At 49.7% G+C, this 21828-nt stretch overlaps 10 protein-coding genes across 10 annotated transcripts; 6 read left to right on the plus strand and 4 right to left on the minus strand.

The window, feature by feature from the left end:
• Positions 1-295: 295 nt before the first annotated feature.
• N7525_007637 (uncharacterized protein) lies at positions 296-1100 on the plus strand (the record flags this gene model as incomplete). The annotated part of the gene is made up of 3 exons (XM_061214163.1): positions 296-469; positions 523-645; positions 696-1100. 3 exons carry the CDS (start codon positions 296-298, stop codon positions 1098-1100), a joined length of 702 nt encoding a protein of 233 aa, XP_061068594.1.
• Positions 1101-1426: 326 nt separating this feature from the next.
• N7525_007638 (anthrone oxygenase family protein) lies at positions 1427-2549 on the plus strand (the record flags this gene model as incomplete). The annotated part of the gene is given in 4 exon segments (XM_002568045.2): positions 1427-1484; positions 1542-1942; positions 2252-2309; positions 2323-2549. The coding sequence occupies 4 exon segments, from the start codon at positions 1427-1429 to the stop codon at positions 2547-2549; spliced, it is 744 nt and encodes a 247-aa protein (XP_002568091.2).
• A 969-nt stretch (positions 2550-3518) lies between these two features.
• N7525_007639 (carbonic anhydrase) lies at positions 3519-4273 on the plus strand (the record flags this gene model as incomplete). Its single annotated transcript, XM_002568046.1, has 2 exons — positions 3519-3661; positions 3733-4273. 2 exons carry the CDS (start codon positions 3519-3521, stop codon positions 4271-4273), a joined length of 684 nt encoding a protein of 227 aa, XP_002568092.1.
• A 334-nt stretch (positions 4274-4607) lies between these two features.
• On the minus strand, positions 4608-5053 carry N7525_007640 (putative carbonate dehydratase; the record flags this gene model as incomplete). Its single annotated transcript, XM_061214164.1, has 2 exons — positions 4608-4836; positions 4896-5053. The coding sequence occupies 2 exons, from the start codon at positions 5051-5053 to the stop codon at positions 4608-4610; spliced, it is 387 nt and encodes a 128-aa protein (XP_061068595.1).
• A 1003-nt stretch (positions 5054-6056) lies between these two features.
• Positions 6057-6239, minus strand: N7525_007641 (uncharacterized protein; the record flags this gene model as incomplete). The annotated part of the gene is made up of 1 exon (XM_061214165.1): positions 6057-6239. The coding sequence occupies one exon, from the start codon at positions 6237-6239 to the stop codon at positions 6057-6059; it is 183 nt and encodes a 60-aa protein (XP_061068596.1).
• Positions 6240-6921: 682 nt separating this feature from the next.
• N7525_007642 (uncharacterized protein) lies at positions 6922-8369 on the minus strand (the record flags this gene model as incomplete). The annotated part of the gene is made up of 2 exons (XM_061214166.1): positions 6922-7754; positions 7850-8369. The coding sequence occupies 2 exons, from the start codon at positions 8367-8369 to the stop codon at positions 6922-6924; spliced, it is 1353 nt and encodes a 450-aa protein (XP_061068597.1).
• A 1447-nt stretch (positions 8370-9816) lies between these two features.
• N7525_007643 (DUF3824 domain-containing protein) lies at positions 9817-12292 on the plus strand (the record flags this gene model as incomplete). The annotated part of the gene is made up of 2 exons (XM_002568049.1): positions 9817-10277; positions 10324-12292. 2 exons carry the CDS (start codon positions 9817-9819, stop codon positions 12290-12292), a joined length of 2430 nt encoding a protein of 809 aa, XP_002568095.1.
• Positions 12293-12793: 501 nt separating this feature from the next.
• N7525_007644 (uncharacterized protein) lies at positions 12794-13222 on the plus strand (the record flags this gene model as incomplete). Its single annotated transcript, XM_061214167.1, has 3 exons — positions 12794-12818; positions 12873-13054; positions 13199-13222. The coding sequence occupies 3 exons, from the start codon at positions 12794-12796 to the stop codon at positions 13220-13222; spliced, it is 231 nt and encodes a 76-aa protein (XP_061068598.1).
• A 58-nt stretch (positions 13223-13280) lies between these two features.
• N7525_007645 (heavy metal translocating P-type ATPase) lies at positions 13281-16894 on the plus strand (the record flags this gene model as incomplete). The annotated part of the gene is made up of 2 exons (XM_002568050.2): positions 13281-13875; positions 13935-16894. The coding sequence occupies 2 exons, from the start codon at positions 13281-13283 to the stop codon at positions 16892-16894; spliced, it is 3555 nt and encodes a 1184-aa protein (XP_002568096.2).
• Positions 16895-18228: 1334 nt separating this feature from the next.
• N7525_007646 (uncharacterized protein) lies at positions 18229-20757 on the minus strand (the record flags this gene model as incomplete). The annotated part of the gene is made up of 2 exons (XM_002568051.2): positions 18229-20363; positions 20454-20757. 2 exons carry the CDS (start codon positions 20755-20757, stop codon positions 18229-18231), a joined length of 2439 nt encoding a protein of 812 aa, XP_002568097.1.
• Positions 20758-21828: the final 1071 nt, after the last annotated feature.

Here is a 21828-nt window from a genome sequence, read left to right on the forward strand (position 1 = left end):
CAAGGTCCGTAATCCATAGTGTGCTGGTTCGTGTCTAAATAGCCGAGAATCAACATGTCTAGCCTAACTCGTATAATTGTGTCAATCCATTTTAGGCCTAGTCAGGGGAAGTAAGCCCTCTTATAAGTAACGTATATGTTATCGTGATGGTCCTTATTTTCTTCGTATGCGTCTACTCGAGTTGTTATTTTCACTCTTTTCAAGATAATATACTCATACATTCTTTTAGTCCATTCTTATTCCACTCTCTTACTCCATTTTTGCCGTGCATTTACGAGTCTCTCATTCTCATCCAATGTATCGCTTTTTTCTCTCGTTCGTCGTGGCTCTCTGCCTTAGCACGCGCTGGGCAGTCGCTGCTTCAACCACTGAAATCGCCAACTCTCTCAATGAACTAGCACACCAAGGATTCGCTGCTAAGGAGCTGGTATTGGTAGTGAATTCCACTGCCGACGCTGGTCCAATTCCGGTAAGTGGGGTCTTTTAAGGTGCTTGAATAAAACGACTGATGATAAAATCCAGGATATTTACACTGAGATAGACACGATGGTCACTGTGGTTCTAACAAATGTAAAATTTATGACCAACACGCCAATCATTACCGACCAGGCGGAGGAGCAGGACGTCTATGAGGGATACTCAAATGTAGGTTGAGGACGAAAAATAAGTCAGTCATTTATACTTAATAACGCTAGTTCGTACAATCCCTCCTCGAGCTCATGGACGCCTTGTCGAGCAGCGCAGCCCAGCTGAAATCCATCAACCAAACAACCAAGAACAGAGTTCCCTCTGAAATTCGCATCTTGCAAACTGCCGTCGACGTGAGTTTCATGATTAATTCTTTGCTACGCCCTGAATTGGTTGCCGATAAGATGCTGACACCTCGCAAGGCCTACTTTTACAACATCATCGGTCTTTTCCCGGCCAACAGCTCGTACAACGCCCAGGCCAACAACCAGAAATCCCAGGTGGATACGCATTGCTTCCAGGCTATCTGGGCGTTTGATCTCAGTTATAGTAATGGTAGTCAGGCTACTACTCATCAAGCCCGCAGCAACAGCTCCCTTCACTCGCGATGGATGAAGCGCGGTTCCTTGTGATTCTAGACTATGTGTTTGAATATCACCTGGTATAATAGCTGTATGGATGACCACTAGTAGACCTGGGATATGGGCGACCCCCTGCCCATATCTACAACATACGAATAATATTGTCTGAGCATTCTTTACGAATAGGATACCGTGCGGGATCGTCTTCCGTATCCGTCGGGCTTTGGCGCGGTCCTAAACCCGACACCCGGAAAATGTAAAGCCACCAGCTTCCGATGATGCAACGACATTCAACCATTTAAGCCTTATTTCCCCCTATAAAGTCCGATTCGGTTGTATCCTTTGTGAGAACCAAAGGAAGATTTTATACCGCCAACATGAACTCTCATAATTTAGCACAAATTGCTGCAGTCTCGTCGTCCATTTGGCTGTCAGGTATGTGTCTATCTTGAAGAAAGAAAATGCAGGATACTAAGCACGTTAATAACACAGGCGAAATATTCACCTACTCTTGGGGCGCAGTGCCCGCAGTCTTGGAGGCCTGTTCAACCTCCCAGCATTTAGCTGCAAAACAATGGGCCACATTTTATCACAAGGGGCATTCACTAGGGCCGCCTTTCGCCATCCTTGGAGCAGGGGGCTTTGTTTGGTTGGCTTTGAAGTCGGGTTGTTGGTTGTACTGGGGGGCTGCAATTCTCGATATTGGTATCGTTCCGTACACCTTAGCTTTCATGGTACAAACAAACTCGAGCATATTCGAGTTTGCGAATGTGAAAGACTCGTCGGAAAAGCCGGCCAGTGAGGAAAATCAACTGGCCCCGTTGCTGAACAGATGGGCGTGTCTTAATACGGTTCGCTCGCTTTTCCCATTGGCCGGTGGTATTTTGGGATTGGTAGCAGCCTTGTGCTAATCCTGTTAACTTCCTGTGCTGGTTTGAACAACCGGGTCTTGTTTCGTTAGAGACAACCTGCCCATACCGCTCACATGAAAATGAAGAAGAAATGAAGACGAAATTCCAACAATGTCCCATGTCACACAATTAGCATAGCATGCATAGTATGTATCATGTTGGTCTTCTGCATTCAGGCAACGATATCACAATACCCTCGCCCACGGGAGTAAGGCCCTCGATTCCACGCTCAGTGTCGACGTCGTGGACCTACACGAAACGAAGCGCAAGCGCTACCCGTCCACCATCTAGATCCAGACACCGCTGGCATGGTCTCCCGACGGGACGCTTTTGGCTGGCCTGCACTTGGGTGACCTGACCAGTGTGTCCATTTTCCACGCGCAGATGGACGGTATCCCTCGGATGGCATGTCTGCCGGGCCCGTCTGGGGGATATCACGCAGCTAGCCTTCATGCGCATCCTCAGTCTCGCGAACGATGGCGTGCGCCGCATGGTCAGCACATCCCTCGCGAGCCCAGGTGAGCTGCTTAAGAGCTTCCGCGTGACGTCGTCCAGCCGCTACCCGTCCAACATTTTGCAGATATCGTAGGACGGCGGACGTGTGGCGTGAGCCTGGGGCCAGCTCGTCGTGCTCTGGCACCAGGGAAAAAAAAAAAGTCAGGTCTGCTCCGGAGTTATGAGCTCAAATCTGCGCGCCCCGGGGCCGATCTCTTCCCCTAGCCATTTCAGCCGACTGCCACCTTCTTGCGTGCCGCTCCGACCCGGGTGCTGAGGTGTGCGAAACCTGCTGATAGGCTAGCACTGGGGCGGTGCGACGTGGAAAGACAGCGGTACCAGGTTAGTGACCGCGGCGGCTTTCAGCGAGTAGAGCGGTATGATGCTGGCTGTGGGCAGGTTCAATGGCGGAGTCACGGTGCATAACTTGCTTGATGAAGGGAGGACCCGTGGAACTGGATACCCACGAGCCGTCAGCGAAAATTCCAGCAATAAATAAGACCGTTCGAGGTGTCAGGATAGACGAGATCAATGCGAACTGAGATAATTGAAACTGGGTTGTGAGAGGCTGTTAGGCTTCTGCCTTTGTAGGATTGTACACTTTGAAGAGAGAATTAGAGAAATAGTCTCTGGTTATCTCTGGTCATACATTCCCTTACGTAGGTTGACACTTTCCCCCGCCTTTTTCTGCCATCTCCCCTATATTAAACTGAGTGGGGGAGAGATAAGACATCTAAAAACCAGATATCTCGAAAAACTACTAAAAACACGTGACAACGCTACATAATTCGGGGACTAGTCTTGTTGCGAGTAAAAGAACCAATTGTTAATGGAAGTAATTGCCTAATTCTTGGAATAATGACATTTGCTGTATGCAGTCACCATCAGAGCTACATGTACATACTTTCAGGCGGAATATCCCGGTCTTGGCACGGGCTTATCTAAGCACGACCCCTCGACAAGTCCCAACGGATTCGGAATATCCAGCCTCTTGTTCTGTGTGAGACGAAGAGACCCTCAAATCGCTATTCACACTTGCCAAGACTTTCTACAAAGTGACAAGATGGCCAAACCCAATATCAATCGGTATCTCCGGCAGTCGCTCGACCATATCTTCCAAAACAACAAGAAATGGGTCTCGTCGAAGAAACAGACGGATGCCTCCTTTTTTGACAAGCTCTCTGCTGGGCAATCGCCAGACTATCTGTAAGCACCATAGCCAAGGCCTGGTTCTCGTCAAAACTTTTCATATCGGAGTTCGTCTAACAGCAAATCAGGTACATTGGCTGCAGTGACAGCCGTGTCCCCGCCAACGAAATTATGGGTCTGGAGGCCGGCGAAGTGTTCGTCCACCGTAATATCGCCAATTTGGTGCCCAATGTCGACCTCAATGTCATGTCGGTGATCAACTATGCTGTGCGGCACCTAAAGGTCAAGCATATCATCGTGTGCGGCCACTACAACTGTGGAGGGGTCAAGGCGGCCCTCACCCCTGCTGACCTGGGTTTGCTTAACCCATGGCTCCGGAACATCCGTGACGTTTATCGCTTGCATGAGAAGGAACTCGACGCGATACCCGAAGAGCACGCGAGATACAATCGATTGATTGAACTCAATGTGATGGAATCCTGTAGGAATATCATCAAAACCGCGGCTGTCCAGCAAAGCTACCAGGAGAACCAGTACCCCATCGTTCATGGTTGGGTTTTCGACCTAGGCGACGGCCTGCTGAAAGACCTCAAGGTCGATTTTGAAGCGGAGCTGGCGAATGTGCAGAAAATATACTGTCTCTCGCCGGGTTCCAACTCGGAACACTGAATGCTCACAATCGCGGTTGCCAACTGCCAGTCTCGACTCAAGCATTCGGTGTGTTGCTCAGGCTGTATCTTCCAGGCATCTTTTGGCCATTTCGACCCTGTCTCCATGGCAGTGAGTGATCTCTGTCATAGTCAGTTTTTCTTTTGTCGATCAGTTCAGCTTCTTGTTTCTTCCTCTTTGCGCGCAGTGGACACCACATGCACATAGTAGCCAAATCATCCGGAATTGAAGAATCTCCGTCCTGCTGTAGAGAGTTGGAATGAAGCCCATGAAATGAATTGAGCTGTTCACTGAGGTGAAGATAGAGGAAGACAAGGCTACCTCGACACCTGTTCTAGGCGTTCCGCTGCCCTTCCGATAATCGATAGGCCGTCTCGGCCTCCGAATCATACACTATCCCGTGGATATGTAAGCGCCCTAGCGCAATTCCATTGGCAACTTCGGGACGTTTGCGTAGAGAACGAATTTGATCAAGGACATTCAACTCGATAAAAGCGCGATCCCGCTCCGACACTGGAAGTTGATTTATATCTTCATGTGCAGAATAGAGAGCATTGAGCTTGCTATAGCACCATTATTACTAACGCCATGGAATTCCTACCTAGGTAGGCAGAAGACTTACCTTAACCATGGGTCTTTCAAACCGTCTCTCGCAGTTGCTTTCACAATGCGACACCCATAGTGGCCGCAAACGACGATGTGTTTCACCTGGACGAGGTAAGACAGACGAACTAGCAATGGCTTTGGAATCGAGGACAACCTGAAGGTCAACGACGGCATGTTTTATAGTAGTATCGCAGGACAGGTCGCCATCAATTATCATATTGCCGATATTTCTGAGCACCAGCAGTTCGTCATCAAGAATATTGAGCATGGTGCATTCTTTGAAATTGCTATCGGAGCATCCAACCCACAGAACCTCCGGTGTGGTCTGTTGAAGGCTAGGTATATAGTTTGACTCGAGAGGGTCTGTATCCAGCCTTCTGAGTCGTGTTTCGCTCATGCTGTTGCTGTCTAAAAAGGTGAGTAAGTAGTCCACTGTTATGGAATCACCCAGGACTCTTGCAGGGAGAGGGCGTATTGCGGGGAATCAAGAAGTGTTTAAAAAGGAGTGATGAGACTGCCGATCGTGCCTATGTATGTTGATAGTAGAACTGCCGGGGCCGATTGTCGGTTCCGAGACACTGCCGGTTCGGCCGAAAGACCCCCCACGGCGTGAAACCAATGTAACACGAACCAAGAACCAGTCAAAAGAAAGAGTATCTTGGTGGAGCCCCCTCTCTGCCTGCTATAGGTATGTTGGAGAAAAGATCTCGGGATATGTCCAGGTGTAAATACCGAAGGCTTTGTTTGGGTGATAAATAAAAATGCAACCTTGGGAGCAAAAGCAAACTTGCCATAAATGGACTAGCGCTCCTTACCTTCCAAGGTTAACGTCAGAGCCGACCCGTACTCCCGTTACTACTGTACAACAGAGAATATTTCAGCTGATCGCATGTGGTACTTTAAGCTCGGCCAAATGTTGACCCTCTCCCTTGTCTTTCCTTCCCATATTATTCTTAGTCTCATATGATGGCAACTACAACAGAGGAGCTTCCAGTCGACCATAAAACGTCCATCCTCTTGTCCAGTTTACAGAACCAGCAACTCCAGCCATCGCACGGGGCAACCGCGGAACGAATAACGAAGAACTGAGCCTCTTCATATTCAACCTGCCCCTTCAACAGGACCCAAGTATCCAACAGGCTCCAAGTTTTGGTGCACACTATGTGTGGTAATGATTCTAGGAGGATGCCAACATTGTCGCGACAGCTGTGCCGAGCATCACCAACCACTTCCGAATTATTGCTGATGTGGGATGGTACTCATCTGCATTTCGACTCTGCACCTGCGCATTCCAATTGGGGTTTGCGAAGCTGTAGAAGTATTTCTCAATTAAGATCATCTTCTTGCTCACGAGTGTCATTTTCCTCATCGGCTCCTTACTCTGTGCCAAAGCTGCTCCATCGACGATACTTAAGACCATCCCACCATCCCTTCGTTTAGTCTTGCACCACAAACCACAAAGTAAATAAACTGAGGACTGTTAATTGCCTTTTCGAGTTAGTTTTGCCGTTTCCGGTTTGGCGAAGAGTAGGGAAGTACTGAGTCCCGCAGGAGAGAGATCTCATGCGGGTCCCATGCACAGTCTGCTTACTCCTAGGAACTAGAGGTCGGCGTGGCTCCTATGGCACGGGAAGCAGATTTTGTCGTTCCCAGGAACGACAGCTCTGTTCCTAGCTCTATTTATTTACTCTTTATGTCTTCGGAGGAAAATGGATACCCTTCAAGAAATGTCATTCTGGAAATTGGGTGGGTTAGTTGATCCTGGAGTGTGTTGACTATTGTATATGACGAACTTGACGGCAGTGTAAATATTTTACTTCTTTGAGGAAATCATACTGTTTAACTGATCACCACCTTAGCAGAAGACCCCTAACCCCCAGCAACCAGCACATCGAAAAATGCACCTTAGGCAAAAGACCCATGACTCACAGGAAAAGAGAAAAGCGGAAAACAGAAGAAAAGAAAAGAAAAACAGAAGGAAACCGCGAGAAGCTCCACCCGAAGATGCGCGACCATTTGCGAAAATAGCTAAGGTTCCTTGTTCACACGAGGCCCCAGCCCTCAGCAACCAGATCATCAAGAACAGCACTAGTAGCAAAAGAGCCATCACTCAAATGGAAAAAGCCAGCAACACCGCCTGACTCAACCTCAACGATCGGGGCACCGCACACACCATCTGAGACAAAGCCTTCAATATTTCCGAAAACCAAATTGACCAATCTGGTATCCCATTGTGAAAATGGAATCATGGGATGGCCGACTGGACGGATTGGTCGTAATTCCATAATCCCAGTGTTCATCATGCTGAAAAGCCCGGAACTCATACCATCAATTTCGCTCCATGATCCTTGGCCGATGTGGGCGCTTTCTAAAAGGCGAGTGCGTGGTTCAGCCTGGAAGTAGCAGGTGTTGGTGAAGCTAAAAGAGGCCGCGGGTGTAAGTTTGACGAGAGCTACGTCGAGCTCAGGTCTGGTATCGACCACCTGGCCGATCAGGTCCCCCCCGTTAACCTGGGGGTGGTAGATATCTTTCGAGGACAGAAACTCATGGTTAGCCACGGTCAGCCTTTCTTCTCCTCCGTTATTGCGAATTTTGACCCCACATGTGGTTGCGGCGGGGGTTGGTTGCGATCCTGGGCTTGGTACCTCAAATCCACTTTCGACCCTGCATCCTGGCGTCAGAGCCGATCGTCTGAGGTAGTTTGCGGTATCATGTACTGCAGGACTAAGGGAGGATGCCTTGGATGGCTGAATGATCCGAGGGCGGGGAAGACTCCGCATGCTTTTGAAGAAGGGGATATTCTGGTGGTGATAGAGTGCTGTTCTGCCTCCCACGGTACCGGGTAGTGAGAGTTCTGGGTAGCTGCGGCCATCTCCTGTCTCAAGCTCGAAGATTGTCCAGAACGGAAGAAAAATGGCAGCCCGTACGTTAGCAAGTTGCGAAATAGCCTCAAGAACAGCGTTCTCTGACTTTTGGTCGGGTTGACCATTCGCGGCCAGTGAACCCCCGGACACGGATCGGGAAGACGAGGGTTAGGATACGGAGCGGAAGGGATAGGTTCTTCGAACGGGCCTCCAGGAGGTACGAACAGAACTGGCATCGCTCCAAGTGTGAATGGGATTGGCTGTGGTGGAGAGGCGGTCTCGATGCGCATCAGCCATCCGTTGTGGCTCAATGTTCCATCCCCGAACTTTCTCCGGATCCAGGCGGACTGCTCACGTGTAGGATGGTGGAACTTGCGGTTGACTTCGTCCCAGAGCGTAAAAGGCGCCGAGTCGTTTATGTGTCTTGCTCCCCAGGCACCGGGACTTTCCCAGCGTTTCGGCTCGGGGTGAGAGAGAGGGAGAGTTTGCCGTAAATGTTGGGTGTTTTCTTGGGTTCGAAGCGGAGAAATAGGAGCGTTTGTGTAAATGTCGAGGTAAGGAGAGTTTTGTTGTAGGTTGCTGATTTGTGGGGAAAGGCGGATTGGTGACGGCATTGGTGATGACATGATGTCGAGTTGTGAAGAGCACTTGAGGCAGAAAGGAATATCAACTCTGAATCTTTTTATTGAAGAGTGAAAGGGAAGAGAGCAGATGGAGAGCAGAGTCAGAGAAGCGTCAAGACTAAGTGAGCCCAAAATAACCTTGGAAGATATATGCTTCCATGGCTTCAGCCCGATCTATACATACCATATGGGGATACGGAAAAACTATAGTAATTTTCGGTATATTCCATGTACCGTAAATCAAAAACTTCTCAATTTCCAGAGTAGATTCTTCTACACAGTATTGTCCAATCTACGGGCTCTATACATTTGGGACAGTCTATTTTACAGGGGCTCAGTAATATACTCGAAGTTTGTAAATATACGAGGATTTACGCGATAGTATATTTTTGAAGCAGTATTCTGCGACATGCCAGTCCATAGTTGCCCGCAAGGGAATGGTAGCAGCTTCGACAGACGGAACGTCTTTCGACTGGGTGGAGTATTTGAATGACAATTTGGATCCGACTTTAGTGTACTATCTATGATAAGGCAAGAACGATCAGGGAAAATGCTATGATTTTTCTAAGCAGAAAATATGAGCCTTTTTATGAAAGGCTTATAAAAGAAATCTAAGAGAAATGCCTGATAAAGAAGGCCAGAAACTGCTAACTAACTAGAAAGTGCTGGCAGCCTAAACGATGGAAACCTGCCTAGTTTGCCAGACTTATTGCTGGCTTTCAAATCTTGCTTGCCTTTCCTTCACTTTTCTCTTACTTTCGCTTTTCTCTTACTTTCACTTTTCCCTTACCACTTAAGGCTGTCAGTCTTGATACTTCCACATATCTTTCCCAACTGATCTGGCATAGCCAGAGAGAGAGAAAGGGAAGAAAGGAAGAGATGCTATTCTGTGACAGATGGGAGCTAGCTAATATAGCTAGCTAGGAAGCAAACAGAGGCCTGGACACCTGTAGCACTACTTTGATCGCTAACTAGTTGATTTCCATTCTAACACGTTCATATCTTGACTTTTCTAGTCGAAAAAGAAAACAAAAGACAAAAAAACATACAACAGTGAGGATTCGCTGGTGGTCACCCACCCAACTACTAACTCACCGGCGTGTGGCTTAAGTACGGCTGAGCGGACGGGAAGCCCTGTTTTCCACACCCTATGGTCGTATGTACTAACCTATGTGTCGAAGAGACTTATATGGAATGCAGGTCATAGGCGATGGATAGCTGTGTAATGAGCTATAGACAGGGTGAGAAGCCTCAAGCCGCGCGTGGCATTGACCCTTTCAGCTGAGTGTCCAGTCGATCCACATAAAACATTTGCCGTCTTGGCATCTGCACACAGCCACCATCTAATATTACTAGCATAAACAATGCAACATACACTGCAACAAAACCCCATCTCCATTCAAACGCAGAGCTACTCTGTACACAGTTATCAGTGGCGTCTGACTGCGCAATGTCTGGGCTTGAGGTTGTTGGGGTTGTCGCCAGCATACTCCAGATCGCGGACGTTGGTGCTAAATTATCAGTCAAGCTCTGTACATTTTACCAGACTGTGAAGGTCGCAAACCAGTCTATGCAAGATCTTCCCTGCGACGTGTCACTCACCTGCAGCATTCTCAACGAGCTTGCTAAAGCCCTCGAACAGGACGACCAGGCGAAGCTTTGCTCAGAGCAGGCCTTTTGCATTGCACAAGAAGTCTTACAGGAATGCAAAGCAGTCTTCGAACAAATTGAGAATGCAATCGAAAAACATAATCAGGATGGTCAAAAAAATTGCTTTACTCGTGGGGCCCGAAAAGTAACCGTTGCACTCCTCGGTCCGAACTTGGATGTCCTCAAAAGCAATTTGGAGAGGCTCAAGTCGACCACGTTGCTGATGTTACATGTTATCATGTATGCGGGGGAGCTTCGCAGGTACGTCTAACTCGAATCTTCAAATCCTTACTCTAACTCTGAATAGGAGGAAAGTAAAATCCACTCTTATCGACCAAAGAAATCTAATTCACACACTCCTCGAAGAGAAGAAGGCGAACACTTCCAAATTCGACCAACTGAGCAGATCTATCCAAGCATTTAGTATCTGTGACGATGATGGCTCTCGTCAGGAGTCATCAAGAAGTTTTGACACTGAAAATCAGTTGCCCCCTCTTTCAATGGAACTAAGGAGGTATCACACACTCGTCCAAAAGCTACTCTATGAGATCGACGCATGCCAAGATAGCCTGGAAGAGAGCCGACATCTCAGAATCCGGAATGGTGTTGTGAATGTACATACAACAGAGGCTGTTCTATTCCAACGTACTCATGGTCGTGCAGCGACCCAAATTTTTGATGACCCGTTCTTCAAATTCAGGGATGCTTGTTTCCCTGCACCTGTCACTGTCACCACTCGAGAACAATCGTTACGTACTCCTGAAGCCCAAAATGCTTATTCCAGGCCCCGTGAATCTGATTACGATATCGTTCGCCGTTCTGATGTCGAAGAGGACCCGGGCTACTACCGTCGCTACCGTCGAGTCCGTGAATACGACCGTCCTTCCCGGCGTAAGCTGGACCAGGATTATAGCAGCGATGACAGTATGGCCTACATCCCGAAGGAAACCCGCCACTATGAAGACTATCCTCATCACCGCCGTCATATGGCAGAGCGTGCATTGGTAGATGCAGATGCGACCGAATTTCTCCGCAGCCGTAGCAAGAAAGATGGCGAAGTCAGCCAGGGCGACAGCCGCATTGGTAAGATTATTGAGCCATGTGCTCTCCGTGCAGTGGCTGTCAATCCTACGTCGGACGCCCGCGACTATTACCGCCGCAATCAACGCCGTCGCCGTTCTTATTCCTTTGAATATGATCGCTCTTCACACCGCCACAGCCGGCATGGCCGTGGCCCGAGTCGCAGCCGTAGCCGCTCTCACTCTCACGCGCGTGCGAAGACTCTCCGCGAGCTGGGTCTCGGCGCCCAGGCCATGGCTGCTGGTACGGCTGCATTGCGCAGCAAGGCAAATACTGGAGACCGCAAGAGCCGGTCCCACAGCCGCTCACGTTCTCGGGTGGGTGAACGGACTAGCTCCGAAAGTCGACTCAAACAGGATCTTCCAACTGTTAGTTCCGGATTTCCTACTGCTGCTGCTGCCACGGGCCTCTCGGAGGATAGCGAAAGCCAGGAAGATGAGAAGGACGGTATAAGCCGCGGACACCGCTCAAGGTCTCGCAGCCCTGCTGCATCACAGTTTTACCCCGACCCATCCCGCAGCTCAGCCGGCCTGATCGAATACGGGGTCCACCCCGTCACAGACAGCATCCCCGCTAAGCACTACCGGCCGCCCGTCAGCCCCGGCGTGTCTGATGATGCATCCGACACCTACGGCAGACGCCCAACCCGCAGCCGCTACAGCAGCTCATCGGGTTCAGATCGTGGAGACCGCAGTCGCTCACGAGAAATATCCTCCGCAGCTCTCGGCGCCACAGGCCTAGGCTATGCCGCACACAAGTACTCCCAACAGAAAGTTCGCAGAAGGTCTGAGGAGCGCGAGCTGCTCTGGAAAAAAGAGAAAAAAGAAGAAGTGAGCCGTAAGCGGTCCCGATCTTGCTCTGATAATGATGATGCGCCCCGTGGTCGCACTCGCACTCCTTATAATCAAGATTTGATCAGCCCTGCAGTATCTGATGTAGGGAATACTGCAAGAGGAGATGGAAAATCGGAAGAAGAAGGTTCGAGTCATAAGTGTCGTCGAATGAAGTCTCCTTACCGTGAATTTGAAAAAAGCACAGAATATGACAAGGTCAACCTAGGCGCCACCCCGACGCCCAAGACTGCAAAGGAAGACATATCACTGCCCTCGGTTATTGACAGGGCAATGGAGGATACATTGGAAGGTTTAGTTTTACAATGGACAAATTTGACACGAGAAGAGATACAGATTGAATAGGATGACCGCGCGGTATCCTTAGCAATGAAATGCCTGTTTTTGATTCTGCATCTGGTGGGCTAGCCCATGTCACTCACACTCACTCGAAAACGAAATCTAACCTTGTTTTTTTGAGAATTGGCCGCGTACAGTAATGGACATAGGTACGGCTGAGTTGCTTGGGCTGCCGTCAGCCGCACTGGACCACTTAGCTGAGCTACAGTATAATGGGACATTATTGGATGTCTGCTTTCTACCTGAAACACTTAGTACTAGGATAGACAGTGCAGTAGTTATGCGCAAAAGTTGACGATCTACATAATCTTTATGCTAATCAACATACTAATTAATGTTAGTGTTATGCAGCCCAGACTAGCCGATGACGCTGACAGCTATCCCGCATCGTACAAAAATCCTGACCCTGATACCGAGCGCATTGGCATTGCCGGTCTTGAGGTGATCATGTCTAACGTTGCCGACTCGTTGAATAAGATGGCATTGCATATCAGCGGGAAGATGTGAATGGCACTGCGTATGCTACCGAAGTGTTTGTGGAGGTACAGTGGGCCTGGTTAATCTTGTCAGCCCTGCTACGGAGTAGTGATTTCGGGAATCTTGTTTTTCGTCCTGGCCATTCTTGCAAACAAGAAGGACAACATAGCGCTGTGGAAATCTTCCGTGTTGGCCTTTATCTATCATGGATTGTATGACCACGACACTGCCGATTACACGACCGCCAGTAAAATGGAAGAGAAGGCAGAAGATGTGAATGTTCAGCTTCAAGTATCCGATATAAGAGGCGATCTAATGCTAGAAAGAAGGGAAATGACACAATAGCGGATTGAAGGAGGATGAGAAATTGCGATCTCCTTGCTCCTTGTGGATTGACAGTTGAGTGATGTGCAAACAAGCTAAACTACCCATCAGGTGATCCCCCACAACTGGACCTAGAAATCCCCACAATCCTCCACGACTCCACGACTCCACATCGAACTATCGAACCAGCACTATGGGCCGCTCTTGCTGCGGAAGCACGCCCCCTCAAGCAGATGCAATTGACAAAGCAGAGGTAAAAAGACCAGATACCTGCTCTGTCGATTGCAATGGCGGTACATCGTCGGAGATATCCGGTCAAGAGAACTCTCGTGAGAACAGTGCTGTTCAAAACAATGACAATAGCAATACAACATCGTCCGCTAAAATCGCAGACCCCTGGTGCGAGGAGCCTACTGAGACCAGCAAGGGCAAGGCTCCACCCGGGGCTTGCGAGGGAGGCTGCTGCGGCGACCAGTCTGCTGAGGCTGTTGGTATAAAGAATGTCCCTTCGCTTGGTTCTTCTGCTTCCAAGGAAGCTTGTTGTGCAGAAAATCCTAACACCAAAGCTGGGATATTAAATTGTAGTGTTTCTTCAAGCTACACACCTACTCATGCCAGCTCCGGTACCCCACGGCCGAGCGAAACTGCTACTTCCGCTAAACCTACTGTGGCAGAGTGCTGCGAGGGCAAGTCTTCGCCCTGCTGTAATGAGACCTGCCTCGACCGTCTCGCTTTACGTGAGTGTGACACGGGATCCAACATCCCTTGCATGGAAGCAGCTGGACACTGTATGTTAAATGGAAAAATCTTACTGTCATATTGCTCTACTAATTTTGATACGATGCAGCTTTTCCTTCGACGTCCAGACAGGAAGCGGCAACGCTCAAGCGCAGAGCTTGCGACGGTCATCATCGCTCGGTTAGAGAGCAATATTCTGCTAAGCTTACAGCACTCGGATGTATCTGCCGTGCTCTTGTTGCCCTTGGCAAAGACTCATGCTGTGAGCCTCGAAAGGCCTCTCCGCTGGAGAAGGGGCGGTGCTCTCAAGGAGTCTTGAAGCAGACTTCCTCACTCGGTTCGATTGGATCTCGCTGCACAAGTGGCACGTCTACCAGTCAATCCCCGCTTCGACGTACCAACCAGGGCCGAAAGAATAGAAATGCACGTGGCGTTCAAAAGTGTGCCAGCCAAGGTTGCTGCAAACCCAATCTCACCACACCCAGTGACAACTTCAACGACCTATGTGTCTCTGAAACAGACGAAGGGAAGATCAAGTCAACGGATGATTCCTGTGCTGATATTTGCTGCACCTCCAAAGTGCCATCCTTGCCCAAGGACAACAATAGTGGGCTTGTTAGCATTTCCCGTGATCTGGAGGGTCAAGCGATAGGCGTCGAGCATGTGGTTCTCTCGATATCTGGTATGACTTGCACTGGCTGCGAGACGAAACTCAACAGAACGCTCGCGACAGTAACAGGTGTTAAGAACTTGAAGACCAGTCTAGTTCTCTCTCGAGCTGAATTTGACTTGGACCTCAATCTCTCAACTGTGGACTTTGTTATCAAGCACTTGGAGCGTACGACAGAGTTCAAATGCGAGACCATCACCAGTAACGGATCAACTATGGATATCATTGTTTCTGGGGATCCATCTTCGATTGTCAACCAGGCTTGGCCAGAAGGCGTGACTGACATCTCCCTCGTGGAGAATTGTACTCTTCGCGTTTCCTTTGATCCAGAAGTGGTTGGTGCACGTGATCTAATTGAAAAGCACTGGAGTGAGATAGCAAATCTTGCGCCCATCTGTGGTGACCCGGCACTCGCCGCTGGAAGCAAGCATGTCCGCCATTCCGGGCTCATGACTCTCTTATCTGCAGTCCTCACAATCCCAGTCTTAGTGATGGCATGGGCTCCCATCCCCGAGAGAGAGATCGCCTATAGCTCTGCCTCACTGGCATTGGCTACTGTTATTCAGGTTGTGATAGCAGGACCTTTCTACCCCAAAGCTTTGAAGGCTCTTGTCTTCTCGCGAGTCATCGAGATGGATCTTCTTATCGTGCTGAGTACCAGTGCAGCATATGTTTTCTCTGTGGTCTCTTTTGGCTTTCTCGTTGCTGGTAACCCTCTTTCTACTGGCCAGTTCTTCGAGACAAGCACACTTCTGGTTACACTGATCATGTTCGGACGATATATCGCCACGCTTGCCAGACAAAAGGCGGTTGAGTCAATATCAATTCGGTCACTTCAGGCCCAAACCGCCCTTCTTGTGGGCGAATCAAACTCTTCCGGGGCGCGGGAAATCGACGTCAGGTTGCTGCAATACGGAGACACGTTCAAGGTCCTCCCGGATATGAGAATCCCAACTGATGGAACTGTTTCATCTGGGTCATCCGAAGTGAATGAGTCGATGCTCACTGGAGAGTCCCGACCTGTCGAAAAGAATCCCAAGTCGCGTGTCATTGCAGGAACAATCAACGGCTCAGGAAGTCTATTTGTCAGGTTAACTCGGCTTCCGGGTGACAACGCCATTAACACTATCGCCGCTATGGTCGATGAAGCCAAACTTTCTAAGCCAAAGATCCAAGAACTTGCCGACAATGTGGCTTCCTATTTTGTTCCCGTCATTGTGGGCTTGACTATCATTACATTTGTCATTTGGGTGGCTGTTGGCATAGCAATGCAAGGTAAGACTGGATCCGAGGCAACTGTCCAGGCTGTCACCTATGCTATCACGGTGCTTATTGTCTCCTGTCCTTGCGCCATTGGTCTCGCCGTCCCGATGGTGGTTGTAATCTGCAGCGGCATTGCGGCGGAGCGAGGCGTGATATTCAAGTCCGCACATTCTATCGAAGTTGCCCATAAAGCCTCTCACGTGGTCCTTGACAAGACAGGAACGCTGACCCAAGGAAAGCTCAGCGTAGCCGTTGAGCACTACTTTGGGAACGGAGAATCATGTCTGTCGATTCTTTCAGGCCTGGTCGGCGACAGCAAGCACCCGGTTTCGGTGGCTGTTGGTAATCACCTTAAGCAAAAGGGGATTGTTGCAACAGCTGTGCCAGATGTCAAAAGCTTGACTAGCCGAGGCGTGGAAGCTAACCTAGCTGGTCAAAGGCTCCAAGCTGGGAATTCTCGCTGGCTAGGGGTTTCCACCCACCCCCTGGTGCAGCCGGTGCTTACACAAGGCTATACCGCATTCTGCTTCACCATCGACGGTGTGCTACTTGCAGTCTTCGGTCTCGAGGACTCTCTCCGATCTGATGCAACTCATGTGGTCGAGTCTTTGCAGAGACGCGGCGTATCGGTTCATGTGGTATCGGGTGATGACGAAGGCGCCGTGCAAAACGTGGCCACAAAGTTAGGAATCCCCGAAGGCAACGTTCATGCCCGCAGCTCTCCAGCGGACAAGCAGGCCTATATCAAAAGACTCCTGGGTAATTCTTCGCATGGTAAGGCACCGATTGTCATATTTTGCGGTGATGGCACCAATGACGCCGTGGCGCTTGCGCAAGCAACAATTGGCGTTCACATGAACGAAGGCAGCGATGTCGCCCAATCTGCCGCCGATGTCGTGCTTATGCGTCCAGAGCTGTCTGGCCTTCTTACCGTGATGAATGCTAGCAAGGTCTCTGTGAGACGCATCAAATTCAACTTCGTTTGGAGCTTTGTCTACAACACATTTGCCGTACTTCTTGCGGCTGGGGCCTTTGTGAATGCCAGAATTCCGCCCCAGTTTGCCGGGCTGGGGGAGCTAATCAGCGTATTGCCCGTGATCGCCGCTGCTGTGCTCTTGCGATGGTCAAAGATCTAGCCTGTGGGTGAAACTATCATTGTGTTATCTTGGGATTCTCCTCTCGTAACAGAAGATGACGCTATTTTGACTGGCTATTGTATCTTTTCCAATATGCCAGTGCAGCTTTGTGACTCAACGTATGGAAACATCCATCGTATCTGGCTCGTTGTTTTCAACAAACAATCCTCCATGTCTTTAAATGAGATTCATCACTTTTTTCTTTCATAAAGCTAATTTATTACTATTTCTCTATTAAGCAAGGACATATATTAAGACAGACCTAACATTTTTCCAATGGCCACTATGAGGACGCGGAAGAGCAACCATCCGCCTAACGCAATGAAGTGTGCCGAAGGTGTAAGGGTTGTATTGCGCACAATGCTATGTAATGATAGGAATTTGGCAATCTAGTGTAAGTCTCCTACAGAGAACCATGACTCATAGGAATAAGTCTTGCAAAAGAAACTCTGGAATCGGCAGTGCAGTAGTACGATCAGGCTGCTGGACGCTTGTAGGGATACGGCGGTTTTTGGACCTAATGGCTAATATACTCCCTCCTCAGATCTTTTGTGTTCTTCTAGTATGCTAGTGTAGATGCATGTTTGCATGCAAGGGAGTTGAAACGTCGTGGACACCAGTATTCACTGGGTTGAAACACCATCTACGATGAGACATATTATATATCGGCCGTTCATATATTGAATCTGTAAAATTCCTACGAGGACCACAGTCTCGAACAAAGTGATGGATAGATTAAGGCTGGTCAGCTATCTATGGAAACAATGGATCTACCGGTAACCAGCGAAGATCAGCGACCCAATTAAGTCATAGTTAAAGACCATCCATCCACCACCTTATCGACACATATTGTCAACCCCCGGTCATAGTCGTCAAGACTACACTCATCAATCCAGCATCAGAAGACACAGCATGGACGCATCACCCCTTGAAAGATTTCAAGAACACCAGGAAAATACGAGGGGGGAGGCAAAGAAAAACCCGGTAATAGATGCAGCAAAATCGCACCAGAAAGCCAGCGCAGCAATGGCTCAAACGTGGAGGCCTAGGGGCAATTATTGAACACGGGCATCATTTGCCGAAAATGGGCATGAGCAAATACATCGAGGGAAGGAAAAACAAACAAGAAAATGGGTATTTTGTTCTCTTCATCAGGATGTGCGACACCGCCATAGGATCTTCTGGGTGGAACGAAAATGGAAGACGGGAACCACGAGCCCCTGTACATTGGCTTCACCAAGCTTGCGTAGATAATCATAAATGGTCATTGGGCAGTGGTAAATGGTGCGTAAATGTAATCGAGGCGATAGAAATCCTTTTCCAATATTTTCCGTTTATCTGAACTGGCCGGGACCGACAATGCCGCCGCGGGAATCGCCGCCGTTGGACTGGCCGAACATCTCCAGGAGGTGTCTAGATGAGGGGGGAGGGCCCTGTGGGCCAGGATTGCCAGGTCCAAAGGGGCCCTGGCCACCGGGACCTAGTCCCATCATAGCCTCAGGATTTGGTGGCATAGGAGGGAAACCTGGCGGAGGACCATTCATATAACCTGGAGGTGGCATCATGCCTGGAGGCAGGCCGCGAGGGAAGCCTTGGCGCTCGTTCATCGCAGGCGGGTTTCCAGGCATAGGAAGCATGCCAGGAGGGAAGTTGGGGTTCATGCCGCGGCCGGGGGTGGTTATTCCAGGAGGGCCCATAGGGCTTGGTACATTTCCCTGCTGCGGGACAGGCTGGCCGGTCCATCCAGGAGGTGGAAGATGCTCGAGGCCTGGAGGTCGTTGAAGCGGCATGGGAGCTTGGTTTGCGCCTTGAGGAGGCCGCGAGCCACCCGGAGTCATAGGGCCTTGATTACCCTGGGGGAATGTCATATCGTCAAAGAATCCCATAGGTGGACCATTAGCAGGTCGCCGGCGTAGGTGCTCGCTGTCTGGTCGCTGCATGTTCGCAATTGCTGGGTCATCGAGGAAAGTTGGCGTCTTTTGGGCAGAAAGTCCTGGCGGAGGGCGTGGCATGCCTTCTGGCATCAGACCTGGAGGAGGGGCAATACCCGGGTTGGGAGACTGCTGGGATAGATGGCCCGCAGGTGGTGGACCGACTCGGACTTGCTGCATCAAACGAAGCAAGTGCGCCCTCTCCAGCGCCTGGGGGTCCTTGGGGCCAACTTGGGCCATGGGATTCTCGGGGCCAGCGACCATATAATCAGATCGGTGAGGGGGTTCCCTGGAAGGGGACGACAGAGATTGTGCGGCATGCTGCTGTTCAGCGTGCATCATGGGCATACCCCGTTGCTGCTGGGCCAAACCCATCTCGTGAGGCGTAGAATTCTCCGAGCGCTGTCCACCAAGCATCTGCAGAATGCGCTGGAATCCTTCTTGGTCCGCATTGTGGGATGGGAAAGGCATACTCTCAGACGCTGACTGGGGCTGTTGATATTGCTGGGACTGGGGTGGGGCACTGAAATAAGGCATCGGCTCGGGCTCTTTGGCAGGGCTCTCTGGCATGGGGCTAAAGAGACCTGCAAAACGAGATGACTTTCCAGTCTTTCCGGGAAAGGGGGAGGGTTCCTTTTTAGCGACTGGATCGGCAGCCATAGGAGTACTGACTTCTGGGGTTTGGGGCTGAGCCTTGGAATCACCCAGGAGCCCAAAGAATCGCTCCATCGATTCGTCGGACATGAACTGAGCACCGGAATTGCTGAAGATCTCACCATCAGTACGACGGGTCTCCGGCTTTTGCTCTTCAACGTGTGTTTCTCTCTTCTCCTCGGCATGTGCCGGGGTTTGTGCGGATGGTCCCGATCCAGCCTTCATACGCTCTTTCCAGCGCTCAAAGTCCTCCTGGGTGTGTACTCGTCGTGGTTCGTCTCGGTCATTGGCATCCAGCCATTCAGGTTCTTGTTCAAATTTGGCGCCGCGGTTCCACTCGCGCTCGGTGCCGTGTCGGGTCTGGTTTTGGCGCCATTCTCGGTTGCGCAACGGCGGCTTATCGTCATCAGCATCAGCGCCCTCTGGAGCATGTTCATCGCGGAACCAGCTTCCTTCATATTTGGACCGTGGGGGCTGTCCTTCTTTCCGGGTGGGGAATCGGCCATCTTTGTCGCGGGGAACCCGTTCAGAATTGGAATCGCGGGGTCCTTCTTTGTTTTCCCATCTGTCAAATTCGCCGTTCCGTCTGGGCTTACGCTCCTGCTCATCCGGGCCAAATGTACGACGAGGGCGCCCGGCATTCCAGTCTTCTCGCTCACCACGCCGGGCAGCCAATGACCCTGACTTGGCATCCCGTCTATCTAACTCTTTATCCGGGGCGTCACGGTCCTTAAACAACCTGTCTCTGAAATTGAATCGGTCGTTCTTCGTTTCATCCGAATCATTAGGCCGTGCTGCTGGTCGATCAGTCAGATCCAACGAGCCTTTGCCGCCGATGCGAGATGAGGCGAAGGCAGTTTTCGGGGGTCCGAGTACAATGTCCTCTTGAAACAGAAGAAATTCAAATTAGCAAGTACTTCCATCACAGATCGATTGGGATACTTGATGATCCACAGAAAGGGAGATTATAATACCAGAATTTGATCCCCGCGAGATATGTTTGGCTTCAAAAAAGCTGGGCCTTCTGTTTGTGCCAGTCTCAGTCGGATTGCTGGCATCACGGGTGCCATGGGGTTTGCGTTGTGTGGTTGTCGGGTCAGGTTGAGGCCTAGAGGTTGCGGTCAGTCTTGGAAGTTGGCGGTGCGGGACAGCCGAAGAATTGTAAGGATTGGAGGTACCGTACATCCACTCTTCAATCGGAGGCAGACCAGGAGGCTTTGCGACAAGGGGCGAGCCGCGAAGCCATATCAGCTCGTCGATCTCGTACCGTCGCGCCATGGCGGCTCGGTCTGTGAGGTTGTGTGTGTGTGTGTGGTCTTCTTCACGGTGATGACCGGTTCATTGGTTGAAGGGGTAACAAAGCTGGACAGAGGAATCAAAAGAGGATAATGGGAATGGAATATTTCAAGCGAAATATGGTGAATAAAAAGCAGGGAGCGTTGGGTGGGTTATGGGAAAGAGGTTGGATGAGGAGAAGCACACAAGCCACCTTGTGGCGATGGCGGTGACCAGAGTCTCGGGAACCGATTCTCTACTTGCCAGTTGCTTAAATACAGAGTGGCCGTTTTCTATTATACCTATGATACCTAATTATACTCAAGGACGAAAGGGGTGATATCAAATTGCCGATCTATAATAGCGCAAGTCCTGTACAAATATCTCTTTTGTTTGGGAATCCTATATAGTTACCCTTTACCCTTAGTACGTATAGTTTTTGACTGTATAAACTCAGTTAGCGTTATACAAGCAAATCACAGGTAGTCGTAACGCATGTTATTTTGTTCAATAAATGCACCTGTGCTAAAGATCTAGAATACAAGGAGACTTAAAGACCTGAAGGGTAGATGTAGCCCGAACATCGCTCGTTATTCTTCAGAGCTTCTCCGATTGCACCAAAGATTTCATTGGAGTACACTTAAGCTAAAGAAATGGCCATGCCGATCACCAGGCCCACTCAGGGGTGTGTCCCGCCATACAACATACTCCGTATATACTTGGATGGTCTTGCCAAACCAACCTTAGCTGGGTGCGTGCAGCTACACATCCATGCACTGCACGTGACAAACCTTGCCCCATTGCGAAGTAGCGAAGTATAAAAGATATCATTCAGTATCGCATCCATGGATAGTTATACCTAGGTATGATTATGATATAGTAAGATATTTCAATTCTAAATAAATAAACTAATAAATCCTCAATTGGCCAATTGATTCGGTCAGACTGGATCAACTGCACACACATACTATGAATCTATATCAAGCGTACCTATAAGGATTTATAACGACTAAGCGGTTACGACTAAGCGGTTACGACTAAGCGGCAAACGATTCAACCTTGGAAGCCTTGCCT

Source organism: Penicillium rubens (genome assembly GCF_028828025.1).
Source record: "Penicillium rubens strain IBT 27055 chromosome Unknown utg000003l_segment0_segment0, whole genome shotgun sequence".
Lineage (NCBI taxonomy): Eukaryota > Fungi > Ascomycota > Eurotiomycetes > Eurotiales > Aspergillaceae > Penicillium > Penicillium rubens.